The following is a 13,804-nucleotide window of genomic DNA, read 5'->3' as shown; positions in this document are numbered from 1 at the left end:
TAAAACAAAATGGTTTATCAAACATCTCCTAACTTAAATGACGACTGGTCTTGTTGTATTTTGTTCACTTGTAAACGTTTTAAACGTTGTGAAGTGAAGGGTCTTTAAGTTAAAATTTTGTAAATGTTGAAATTTGGTATCAATTTATTTTGTCATCATTTAATGTTAATATATTGTTGTGTTAAAGAAAACAAATTGAATTTGGAGACACAAATAAATTTTAAGGATGAAAATGCAAAAAATAGACTATTGAGGACAAAAGTAAGACCTCTATGTAAATAACAACAATTGGGGAAAAAGAAGTATTGGTTTCTGGTTTGTGTTTGGATCTGAACAACCGGGAGACCGCTCCACATAGAAAAGCGAAAATAGAGAGGAGAAGGAGAAGGAGAAGATGAAGGTCTCCTTTTTCTGAGTGGCGTGTTAACCAAAAAATTCGAGCGTTTTATTATAAAAATGACGTGTTTTCGTTGTCCTGGCGGTCGTCCTCCTCTTCCTCTTCCTGATTTGATTACATTAAGTTGTCCGTCCCGACTCCCAACCCAATTATGGTAATTAACCGCGCCCTGCTCCTTGCTCGTTTTCTTCGTATGATATGGGCATTTGGATGGTGTTTTATTTCTTCAGCGTATTGTGGATTATGTGCTCTTAGGGTTAGTACCCAACTATAGTATAGTAGTGTCACTCCGGATCTAGACTTGGATGTCAACTTTAACTCTAATTCCAACTTGTTCTTACATTTGCATTTGTTATTTGTTATTTCGTGTTTGGTTGATTGATGTTGCTGGGTATGTTAAGTTGATTGATTGATATAGCTTGGTATGTTAGGTTGAAATTTCTCTGCAACTGTTCGAATTAGCCCAATACGCATTAGAAAATGGTGTTTAGTCGAATTGCCAACATCATTTCTTCTGCATCAAGTCGTTGGTCTAACCCTCAGGGGGGTTCCAATCTATCTCCCCCCAAAATTGCCTTTGCCAACCCTGCACGGAGCAAGAACTATCTGCGTCTGTCATCATCTCTCCAGGATTTCTCGGCCTATCGCCAGATTGACCCTGAAGATCCCCATCCCAGCCTTGTCACTCATTCCAAACCCACTGATTCCTTACAGAGAGAAACTGCCACCTCCAGCTTCTCAAAGGAGAAAGCACTGCCAGGAGGAGGAACCCCATCTGCGTGCAACAAGTGGGTTCGAGCCCTCATGCTTCTGTGTTGTATCTTGTTGTTGGGTTTTCTAATTTATTTGGTTTCCATGTTCACTTATTCTTATTGGTCTAGAGGAGAGCCCAAGTTCTATATTGTGCTTGATTGTGGAAGTACTGGAACTCGTGTTTATGTATATCAAGCATCCTATGATACTGAGAAAGATGGCACTTTTCCTATTGTCATGAAGCCGTTAACACAAGGTCTTCAAAGAACATCTAATACACACAGAGGCCGTGCTTATGATCGCATGGAAACTGAGCCCGGGCTTGACAAGTTGGTGCACAATGTTTCCGGCTTGAAGGCTGCAATAAAACCACTTATTCGATGGGCAGAGAAGCAAATCCCACAAAAGGCACATAAGACAACCTCGGTTTTCCTTTATGCTACTGCCGGGGTTCGCAGACTTCCCACTGTTGATTCAACGTGGCTTCTGGACAATGCATGGTCTATACTCAAGAATTCACCTTTTTTGTGCCAAAGAGACTGGGTTAAGATTATCAGTGGCTTGGAAGAAGCTTATTTTGGCTGGATAGCCCTTAACCATCACACGGGTATTCTGGGGGCCAAACCAAGAAAGCCAACATATGGTGCACTTGACTTGGGTGGTTCATCACTGCAGGTTACATTTGAGAGTAATGAACAAGTGCATAAAGAGACCAGTTTAAACCTTAGAATTGGGGCCGTGAACCATCATCTCACTGCATATTCTCTCCCAAGCTATGGTTTAAATGACGCATTTGATAAGTCTGTAGTTCATCTTTTTGAGAGGCTTCCAGAAGCCAGTAAGGCAGAACTAGTAAATGGGAAGGGAAAACTTCAGCATCCCTGCTTGCAGTCCGGTTACAAGGAGCAATACGTTTGCTCTCAATGTGTTTCTAAATTCCAAGAAGGTGGAAGCCCTGTGATTGCTAAAAAGTGGTTGGATAAAGGAGGCAGGTCAGGGATTTTGTTGCGGCTTATTGGTGCTCCAAATTGGGATGAGTGCAGTAAACTTGCCAGAGTTGCCGTCAATTTGTCGGAATGGTCCAATATAAATCCAGGAATTGACTGTGACTTGCAACCTTGTTCTCTTCCCAATGGTGTACCCCGTCCTTATGGAAGATTCTTTGCGATTTCTGGATTTTTTGTGGTTTATCGGTTTTTCAATTTGACGTCAGAGGCATCACTTGATGATGTGTTGGAAAAGGGTCGGGAGTTTTGTGAAAGAACTTGGGAAGTTGCGAAGAACAGTGTCGCTCCTCAGCCCTTCATTGAACAGTACTGCTTTAGGGCACCATATATTGTATTCTTGTTGAGAGAGGGATTGCACATCATAGATAATCAAGTTATAATTGGGTCTGGAAGTATTACATGGACACTTGGGGTTGCTTTGTTGGAAGCTGGGAAGGCACTTTCAACCAGAATGGGGCTTCACAGTTACGAAATACTCCAGTTCAAGATTAACCCAATATTTCTTATTGCAGTTTTGTTTATCTCTTTAATTTTCCTCCTTTGTGCATTATCATGTGTTGGCAATTGGATGCCAAAATTTTTCTGGAGGCCATGTCTCCCACTGTTTAGGACTAATGGTGCATCTTCTGGATCTGTTCTGAGTATTCCGTCTCCTTTTCGGTTCCAGCGCTGGAGTCCTATTAGCTCTGGTAAGCTCTTCCACAAAACTTCTAAAACATGTGTAGTTCTGAAATGGTCCTCAGAGTTGTAGTTATTATAATTTTAACTTTATTTTTTCGAACCATCTGTCTATGATTATTCCTATTGAGGGATTTTCTTGTACAAGACTTAACTCATCATATTCATTGCCAGTGTCCATGGATTGTGAAGTCAATCCCTGAGTGTGATTGTTAGGTTAAGCCTAACATCTAGATAAAAGAGAGTACAGATTGATCAAGTCTTAAGAATCCTTGTCCGTATCTGTAGGTTGAATGCAGCACATGGTTATACAAACAATTAGGAGCAACTTATCCTTCATCAGTTCATATTTTCTTCTTTGTGTACAGTTATGTCATGGAAAATTAGGAGCAATTTATCTTGTGTAAAAGTATACTATGGATAAGTTGATGTTCTGAATGTAGAAGAGGGAATCAAATGGGGTTTAAGACCTCAACTGTTTTCCTGTTGAGTTGATATGATTCCATATATTAGTGTTAATGATATGTACAAGCAGTTCCGCAATAATAGTCAACGTCCAGTTCCAAGTTATTTATCAAAATGATCCAGGCTAGTAAAACTCCAAGAGAAAATGGTGATATTAGGCTATGACTCACACTATCAGTTTCTAAAAAGGGTAGTTAGGATATGTTTACCACATGTGGGGGTACTTAATTGAAAAGGAAAGGCAAATTTTGAAGAAGTTGAGATATTTGACTCCAACAGGAGGGAACAAAAGTTTAGAGCCTCCACAGTATTGTACTATTGATTGATTGAAGTTTATATCGACTATGGGTTTTCAGGGGATGGAAGAGCAAAGATGCCTCTGAGTCCAACAATTGCTGGTGATGCCCAAAGGAGACCATTTGGCTTAAGGCATAGTCTCAACAGCAGCAGTGACATCCAGTTAATGGAGTCTTCCTTATACCCATCAACTAGCAGTATGTCCCATAGTTATTCCTCTAATAATCTGGGCCAGATGCAACTTGACAACATTAGCATGGGTTCCTTCTGGTCTCCTCACAGATCTCAGATGCGTCTTCAAAGCAGGCGATCACAATCTCGGGAAGACCTGAATTCTTCGCTGGCTGAGGCACACATGGTGAAAATTTAAGGGATGTTCGTCTACATATTTCGGTATGCTCATTTGTTTCTTGTTCAAATTACATTTTCTTATTATAAAAAAAAGAAGATATAAAAATTGCCATGGAAGTTTAAGATAATTTTTATGAAACATGTAGCCCAGTAAAACTAAGGAATTTAGTGATGCATTCCCAAAATAAAATAGAAAATCATTGAGTTGCCAAACTAAAGTAATGACTCTGCACCTATTTCTCTCTTGAATGTAAAGCTTAAGTGCGAAGACATCTCTCTTTGCTTGGGTATTGCCTGTAAAAGTGATATTCAAATTCCAAATGAAATCACTTTCCAGTGAGAACAAGATTCCTATTTCAACTCTCGTCAGGGTTTGTGCCTTGTCCAATTTTTTGTTTGAATCCATTGCTACCATTGTATATTTGTTTGTTTATAATCCCAGGTGCCCAGAGCGATCAGTTTTAGTCAGTTGAAACTGTATTTTCTTTCACATGTTACTTGATCCTTAAATTGTGTTCTGTTGAATTCACCTCTTCGTTCATAAATCTTAAAGCTCTTTGGCGTGATAATTTCATTTCAACAAATGGTTTTGCAGGCACCATGTAACGATCTTGCATTTCTGTGTGGTCTCTCCTGTGATTGTGAAATTACTCCTTGTGCCTGGGTTGGTGAGATCCCCTGAGCATTATCACACGAGGCGTCTGCCTGATATGATCAGACATCCAACAATCATAAGTTTTCAACCCCACACATATAAAGTATCGGAGTCTCTTGTTGAATTTTGCGGCCAATTAACACAGAATTTTCCTCCTGCATGGGTTAGTAAATGTTGACATCAAATTGATGAAAGATGATTTACAATTTAGAGGCAGCAATTATAGTAACATATTCAGCCGTCTCTTATACATGCACTTGCTGCTTTTTTTTTCTCTCTTTTGCCTTATGGACTGTAGAAATGGGAAATGGAGTTATAGTGCACCGCACCAATAGCCAGTTAGTTACATCCATTTACTGTTTAAATATTTTCAAACCTAATTTTTGTTGGACCAAATTTCACATTGAAATGAAAGAGATGAACATATCCGCCACGGTAAGGTGTCTCGTACCCTACACGTTTTTCTTTCAATATTTTGAAGAGTTAAAATGATCTTGTCACTAAATTCATGTATATAGGTATTTTTAGAAGAGATAGGATCAAAAAATAAAGATTTTGACAAATGTTTTTACGCTTCTTTGTAGCCTTTAGATCTTTGTAGACATAGTCAATCATTAATTCCCAACTGGTTTTGATTAAGAATATTATGGAGACTTTCAAACATTGAATAACCTGGACGATGATGTGAATTATCAACACTAATTATTAGTAAAACTGTTTGTTTGCCAAAACTTTAGAAAATTATCTTTCTAATCCTTGCACCAAAATTGAACCAAAAAAAAAAAAAATATATATATATATATATATATGGACAATTTAGCGATTACATGTAACATATATTTTGTTGCTTTTACACCTGCACAGCCATGTGTTAAAAATTAAACAAAAAAAATTGAGGTCTTTTTAAACCCACGTCTCCCACTTCAACTCCCTCCCCAATTTCCACTCCTAATTTTTTTTTTTTTTTTTCAATAAAAAGTTTTCTTTTCCACCAAAAAAATAAAAAAATAAAAAAGTGGAAATATTTTTGTAACAAATAATATACAAATTTAGTTACATACGCATAGTTTGTGGGCATATGAGTATGACTTGTAACTACTAAGGAAAACAATAATTTAAATTAAAACGAAATATATATTATAATAAACTTGAAAAGAAAAATTAACCAAAGGTTGAACTGATAAAAAGACAAAAAATCCCTGGTGAAGAATGTCCAAAAAAGGCGAGGAGGCAGATCGTTGTTCTCGCGTCTTCAATACTCTATTACGGTTGATACGAAATTTTGATGCACACTACAATGAATCAAGCTATTAGTTTCCTGAATCTTCTCTGAACAAAACCCTAAGTCCTAAATTTTCATTGTTGACTTTTGGTTTTCATTTTTTTTAAACACGGTGCAAAATGAATGGTTGATGAATTTGTAGCTGTATACTCCTAAATCATGCTTGGCTCGATAGGGTTTTACTATGAGGTGACTAGGGGATTGAGTTGCTAGCCTAGAACTAGCGCGCTTAAACTCAAAACAAAGCCCCAAATTATTCTCAAAGCAAAACTCTCTCTACCTGGTATCATGTTTTTCTTTTTGTTATGAGAGGTTTCATTGTTTGATAAAAAGAAAGGAGTTTTCATCCAAGGCATTGAAGTTGCAGACCTCATTGGCAAAGGGAGATTGAGTTTTCATGTTTTTGTTTTTCTATTTTTCTATTTTTTACGTTGGATATTTCAAATTTTGATTTTGATTTTCAATTTTATTATTATGTGATTTTCTTTTTAATTTAAATTAGTTTTTCCCTATTAGTTATAATATAATCTACATCATCATTCAAGTTATTTATTGTACAAAAGTTTCCAAATCACTCTTAAAATCTTAATCAAGATCGTTGGATGTTATAAAATTTACTGGCTACAAAGGAGGATAAAAATGTTTGTCAAAATGTTTGTCCGTTGATCTTATCCCTTTTCTAAAAATAATTATGTCCTTTTTACGTTATACATGTAAATTAAATAATATATATTATGTAACTTTTAACATATTATTTAGTTGATTGCTTGGACCTTGGTGTGAACCAAATTTTTGGTTTCTGTCTAAGGATATGCAATCTAGTATGCAACTATATTGTTGCGCATGAGGCCTATCACCACCCAACATGTTACGTTATAGCTTCTTACAAGGTACAACCTGCAATTTTCGTACTTACGCATTTTGGTGTGCAGTTTATGTGCCAATTGCACCACAACATACCAATGTGGGTCCTCATAGAAGGATAAGAATCTTTATCGATTATGATTCTCCTTCCAACTAGCTCTTTAGAGCCCTTGCAAGCAATATCTTTATAGCTTATTGCAAAATTGTCACTTCCGTGAGACACTCTTCCTATCATTAGGGAGAGATAAAAATGTCAACGTTTCTAAAGAACAACATGAATTAGCGTGAACGTTACCCAATGTCTCATCTCAACTCCGTACCGCACAAAGTGATAAGCAAGAGTTATATACTCTAGCTTTCAGAAGGTTACCACAGACACAATTTTATGATCTAGTTAAAGTGACAGGATCATATATATCAGTTGTAAACATGCCTGTAAGGATAAACATACCTAATAGACACCGAGTTAACATCTCTACATGGATGTACCGCCCCTAAAGGATGGTTTGCCATCCCTGATAAGGCATGCCACCCCCTGTATGGATGACATAGTACAAGTGGAGACTAGCCAATCATTTGTCCTCAGCTAGAAGTGTGATAGGTCACTTGGTCGTAAAATTCACTTCCTTAGAAAAGGAAAGACATGTCACAAAACGAATACTTACTCGTTTGTTGTCTCAACCATTCCATCTCATGAGATTAATCTAGATTATCTCAAGACCTAAAATTCTTGGTCCAGTATACTAATTTAGGTGAGATATGGAGTTGGAATGAGATTATCATCGATGATGTTTCTTTTATATGTTAGCTACTGACATAAATTAAAAGCGACCATATACCGTGTTCCGTTAATTAGTGATAATGTAGCAATGGTTGGTCGAATTCCAATTTAGGTTGTATTTCTATCCTTATCAAAGTGTTTTTTAACATGTCGTTCCTATAGTGGTTAAGGTAACCATGTCGCGTTACAAGTAAGAAAGAAAGCGTTATAAGATGAATGAAATGGTGCAAAATAATGCATCCGTTGTTGTGGAAGACTTCTCTCTAAGGCCATATGATTAATTGAATGTAGTTATAATGTATCTCCATGAGGATCTTGATACAAATATTTACATGTAAGTTCTCAAAGAATTACATGCATTGGTTCAAATAGTTCTAAACCATAGAACACCCTCTTAATCCAAATGAGGCATTCACTTTACAAATTGAAACAATCCAGACGAATGTGGTATACCCGTCTAAGTGATTATTTGGTCAATTAAGGATATATGAATAAACTATGCCTCTTGCATGTTAATTAAGAAGTATTGCAGATTTGCTAGAGTTGCAGTTTAAGTTGATGAGATTACTCTCAGTAAGACTCTAGAAGAGCATAGGAAAACTGTCTCGTACCTCAGTCGGAATTTGAAATAAAGGATCTTGGGAAAACTTGTCCATGTCTCGGCATGAGTTCGGGCATTGTTTTGACAAGATTCTAATCGCCAGTTAAACTACTTATGATCATCCATACGCTATCCACAATTATGCCCTTTAAAAGGTTTTGGAACCTGAAGTTCCATATTTAAGTTCAACTTGCGTTTTATTGTACTTAACTCATTGCACAAGGTAGGACATCTTCTTTGTTGTTGATCTGTTGGTAAATATACAGTATTGCACCTACAAGTCGCCACTGAATTGGCATTAAAGACGTTTTCTCCTACCCTTAGAAGTACTACAGATTTGGGGTTATCACTACGCATCCAAAGCGAATCTAACCCCTTAATCTTCGGAATGATGTTTATCTTGTTTGCTATATTGATGTTGGTTACATATCAAACCCGCACAAAGACATGCTCCCAAATGGTTATGTCTTTAACGTTAGGAATACCACAGTATTTTGAAGTCCAAATAATAGACCTTAATTGCGATGTCTTTGAACCATGATTAGTTCATCTCCCTACACGACGCCACACGTGTATATGAGAGCCATTCAAAGCACTATCCCACATGTACCATTCATCGTTGATTTTCAGCAACTATTTATGAAGACTTGTCGCTTGTATCTGTTTGACTATCTAAGAAGTCAATACCAAAAGTATTGCGCTACCAAGTTCTACCTCACAACAACAAAGCATCAGAAATTTAAAGTCAAACAAATTTGATCCCAAGACTACCTCAACGAATCTTTACATGAAGTTGTTGTCGATGTCTACCTTCCAAAAGCATACCAAGGTATTAGATTGTGTGACCCATCTCATATGCAACGCTTGTAGTTTTTAGGGGGAGTTTTGTCGAACTTAGGGAGGATATATAAAGTATACTCACTTAACCTTAATGTACTCTTTTTTCCTTATATCGTAAGCATTTTTTCCATTGGGTTTTTGCTAACCTGACAAGGTTTTGATGATGTGTTTTCTACTACTTGATGCATATTAAAGATGTCAAGTATCGACATTAAATTAACTCACATTTTTCTCTTTAGACTACGGATTTGTTCCAATGGGTTTACTATAGTCAGGGTTGGGTGAGACTACCTCCTTATATGACCCCTTTAGTGACTCTTATATCCATTGCCTGTGCCAAATGAGAACTGATGATACAACCGCGATCTCCTAATCATGAAGACCTGATATGACTACTTCTTAAATTCTACACATTCAATGGGAAGTGTTGTAAATAGTGTTTTATAACTAGTGTGATTATGTAAACTTAATAGGAATCCTATAGGATATGTTGTACAACTTGCATTACTTGTAGGGTAGTATAAATAAAAGCACTAGACACAAAGAATTAGACACAAAATTCTCAAGCCTTTCTCTTTGCTGCACCTTTCTCTACATTCTCCCAAAGTATCAAGTTCACAACAAAATATATATTATAAACATATTTTATTGGTATATTTTACAAATGCTCTTTATCTAAGGGGATCCTATTTTTTGGTAAAAATGGGACAAGTTTTGGTGCCCACTCTACATCGAACTTCAGCGATCTGAACCTTTTTTTTTTTTTTTTTTCAAGTTGCAAGTTATAGATCATCATTGCAAAATATTAGCTTAATCAAAAATATTTGAGGCATCTAATTGAGTTTAAAGAAATTGACGAATATTATATTCTAAGAAACATTGAAATTTCATCATGACAATCAAATGAGTAAATGGTTTCGAATTAAATTGATTTTTGGCAAAGATAATCTATGAATGAAGACCTAAAAAATAAATTGTTCGGATCGTAGAAGTTCGATGTATAATGGACCTCACAACTAATCCTCGTTTAAAAAAAAAAAGAAAAAAAAAGAAAAAAAAAAGAAAAAAAAAGATACCTTCAGATAAAGTGACACACCCCGACTCGGAATATCCACTAGGACTTCGAATTGAGTTGTGCTGGGCGACACCTGGAAGGTGACAAAGCCATAAAGTATAGTGATGTGGAAAATGTGAATAAATTTAAACCTAAAAGTGCCTAAAGACAAGAGTGCGCTATGAGCGGGGATGAGCCCATTTCACACGCGACGTCAGAGCATAAGTAAAGTATAGTAGTGTGGGTAAGGATCATACCCTCGGAGGTAGCCACCTATATTGAGATTTGCCACGAATCCTCGTTGATACGAACTTTCAGCAGCTAAAACCTGGAATGGCGCAAAAACAAAGGTGAATGGGCCTGAAAATAAAGTTTTTAATAAAAACCTTTTGAAAACGTTATAACCCCTTGCCGTAAAACCCGTATAATTAAGCCAGGTGAAAATAATAATACATATTTATATAGAAATCATGCTCGAGAGTAGTGAAAACCGAGTATATGCCATGTCACTATCTCAGCAATAAAATAAGTAAGCCAAGTGAAATAAATCAATGTAAAATAATATGCCAGCCGGAGTCACCTAACGTGACTTGTACGGCTGAACCTATAACTCATTAACTAATTCCTGCACACGAGTTGGAACCACCTAATATGGTCTGTACGACAGGGCTAGGTATAAATAAATACGCTCAAGTGCTACGATCACGTGAAGGCTGTGCGAATAATCGCGGGTCACCCACGAGTTGGAACCACCTATTGTGGTCTATACAACAGGGCTGTGCACCAAACTTGGATCCAAGGTGAGTGTGCGGTGCGGGGGGGTTGAACATTACGTGAAGGACTGTGCCCTGGCTACGTGGGGGAGCACTAACACAGGGGTGCAGGATAATGAGCTCTACATGCCTCTACGTATAACCATAACCAATGCAACCACTAACATCATACAGTACTCACCTGAAACTTACCTAGGCGTCCGCAGCGTCATGCAATAATATGCATATCTATACTAATGCATATACTAAAATATAATGCAATTGACATGGCATTTAAAAACGTAATTCCATTTAAAACAATTTCTGGGAAAATGGAAAACATATATACGTATATATAGAAAACCAAAAAGCCTACCCACCTGGACTCCGCGCTATAAACATCAAGGAGTCACGAACGATCGGCGCCTAGAACGATTATCAAATCATGACTTAGAATTATTATCAATAGAACATATAACTTACATATCCTATTCGGGAAGATCCGTACGTCGGATTCCCGATCCGTAAGTTTCTAATATCCTCAAATATTACATATTATAATGTATCAAAGTTTAGTGACGATCCAACAGTCGGATCGTCGATTGCTATAATAATCAAGTGGCGGACCTTAATGGAACTAAGTTCAAATGACAGAAATTCACCAATGGAATCAGGGTATTCAAATTTAGCCTAGGAAGGTCAGGGGACGTCTCGGCCCATGCGCCGCCGTAGGTAGCGATTAGCCGCCCCGACTTGCCGGAAAATTCAACCATTTCTAAAAATTCTCAAACTTCATAGAAATGAAGATCTCAGTGAGTAGAACAACTTTCATACCTGTGACCAAGGTCAATTCGGTCGGGAAACATCTCAAATTCTCTTCGATCAATCGAAAACCCCATAAAGGGTGAACTCCGATTCATTGAATTAGCAACTCTGTCTCTCCCAACCTTGTTTGGGATTTGATCCAGACCTCAAGGGGAGTTAATTGATGGTGGTGGTCGATGGTGGTGCTTGCAGAAACGGCGAATTTCCGCAGATCTTCCCATGATGTCATCGATGTTATACCCACGAAACCAAGACTAAATTTCATCGATTAATGTATGAAAATAGAAGAGGTGAGGTCGTTAATTGGTTTACAGGGGGTGGAAGGAAGACATTCATCAGAAAATCGATGGAAAACTGTCGGAAACTAGTGGAAATCCGACTAAACCGGGTCAGGTTGCGCGGGTCAATGGAGGGTTCGGGTTTTCCCCTCCTTCTCTCTTCCCTCATTTCCCTCCTTTCTTCTCACCCCCATTCGTCACTCTCTTCTCTCTCCTCTCCCCACTGGTCCAGTTTCCCCCTCATTTCTCTCCTTTATCTTCCATCTGCACCGCCCATTTCTTCTTTCTTTAAATCTGGGCCACACACGTGGCTTTCTAAATTAAGCTCCAAAATTCTGGAGCTTTCTAGGAATTAATTAATTTACTAAAATGCCCCCAACTTTAAACGTTAATATCTCATTTGTTATAACTCCAAATTGCGTTCCATTTGCGCCCACGCGTTCGTAGCGACGATTACTAAGAGGATACGCCAAGAAAATGAATCTTACATAACTCGACAAGGAGGTCAACAAAAGTCAATGCATTTGCCTCGAATGCATTTTTGAAATTTCACATTTAAAAATCATAATAATTGGGGACGGGTCGTTACATAAAGGCTATGGTTTTTTTACTTATTATTAAAAAAATGAAAATAAAATAAATTTTTTAAATTAAAAATTAAAATTTTATTTAAATGTTTTAATGTATTTCTTGAGTTCTGCGATCTACATATTGGCTTTTACTTTCCACACACACCTCTTAATTTTTTTATTGTCGAATCAAATATATTGAAGAGAATAAAAAAAAACATAAATTAACAGAGTGTGTGGAAGGTTAAAATTGTGTGTAAAAAGCACAATCCTTTTTTTTTTTTAAGAAACTTGATAGACGTACATATGTTTCACTATTATACTTGTCTTGTATTTTGCTAACTATGATAATAACAAAATACCATAAAGTCAACATATTTATGATTTCTAATACACCTCCATACACATGTTGAGAGTTGAATATGTGTGGACAGTCTGTCCCACATCGACGAGGGACTAGGCTAGTTAAGAGCTTATATGGTCTTGGGTTACTCTTTATATTGCCAATTAGTTTCATGGTGGAACCCCAATTTCATCATGGTATAAGAGCATGTTGTCCCTCATGTGTAGGCCTGATAAATAGGTCATGTCTGTCGTGTTTGTGTCGTTTTCATGTAACACATGTTATCTTAACGGGTCGTGTCGTGTCACACCCGTTATCTTAACGGGTAAAGTGACCCAACCCGTTAAGAAAAATATATTTTTTTTCTTAAATTTGCACATACCACTCATTGCCACATAAATATTACTTCAAAACATTAAAACATATTTGTCGTTTAAGTACTACATTTACACTTGAAAATAAGAGCCTAATAAAAAAAATCCATACACTACTAGTCTATTACAAAATATTAAATGTGCAAGGATATGCAAAATGAAAGAGTTTTTGTTTTCAAAGTTGTGAAGCCTTAGTTTTAATTTTAACGAAAACCCCAAATCACTAGTTTTTGAAAAAAATACAAAATACCCAAAAATACAAAATTCATACCTTTAGTGTGTGCATGCCTGTGTGTGGTTTCTTGTGGCTGTTGGAGTCGAGTTGAAGGAAGTGAACAAAGGAGGATGTGAGAGAGATGCGGATTAAAGAGACGTCGCAGGAGTAAGTCTAGATTGGAGAGATCAGAGTGAATGAGAGAGATGAGAGGGATAGCCTCCAACCTAATGCACAATGGACGGCTGAGATTAAATCTCAGCCGATCCAATGGTCACCAATTTTTTAAATTTAATTTAATATATATAATTATTATAGTTTTTAGGGGTATAAAAATTGTTAAATTAATATATATAATTATTATAGTATTTTTTAGGGTTATAAAATTATAAAATTAATATTTTGCTTACCGTGTATTGTGTTA

General features: G+C 36.8%; 1 protein-coding gene across 2 annotated transcripts; it reads left to right on the top strand.

Moving 5' to 3' along the window:
* The first annotated feature begins 293 nt into the window (after window positions 1-293).
* Window positions 294-4,955, top strand: LOC125479214 (probable apyrase 7). Of its 2 annotated transcripts, XM_048588304.1 has the most exons (4): window positions 294-551; window positions 829-2,846; window positions 3,657-3,990; window positions 4,544-4,955. In XM_048588304.1, the coding sequence occupies exons 2-3, from the start codon at window positions 878-880 to the stop codon at window positions 3,965-3,967; spliced, it is 2,280 nt and encodes a 759-aa protein (XP_048444261.1). In that variant the 5' UTR covers window positions 294-551; window positions 829-877; the 3' UTR covers window positions 3,968-3,990; window positions 4,544-4,955. The 2 variants fall into 2 exon arrangements, with proteins under 2 accessions (XP_048444261.1, XP_048444262.1); XM_048588305.1 differs by lacking the exon at window positions 294-551 and having other exon boundaries at window positions 599-2,846.
* The last annotated feature ends 8,849 nt before the right edge of the window (window positions 4,956-13,804 follow it).

This window comes from the organism of the source record quoted next, unplaced genomic scaffold, assembly GCF_019419815.1.
Source record: "Pyrus x bretschneideri cultivar Hongxiangsu unplaced genomic scaffold, Pyrus_bretschneideri_v1 Contig28, whole genome shotgun sequence".
NCBI lineage: Eukaryota > Viridiplantae > Streptophyta > Magnoliopsida > Rosales > Rosaceae > Pyrus > Pyrus x bretschneideri.
This window is presented reverse-complemented; position numbering and strand designations above follow the sequence as displayed.

Bases quoted from the DNA above. Each gene is read 5' to 3' on its own strand.
- LOC125479214 (XM_048588304.1), top strand. From the start codon at position 878: ATGGTGTTTAGTCGAATTGCCAACATCATTTCTTCTGCATCAAGTCGT. The intron at 2,847-3,656 runs GTAAGCTCTTCC...ATGGGTTTTCAG, and splicing joins CTGGAGTCCTATTAGCTCTG to GGGATGGAAGAGCAAAGATG.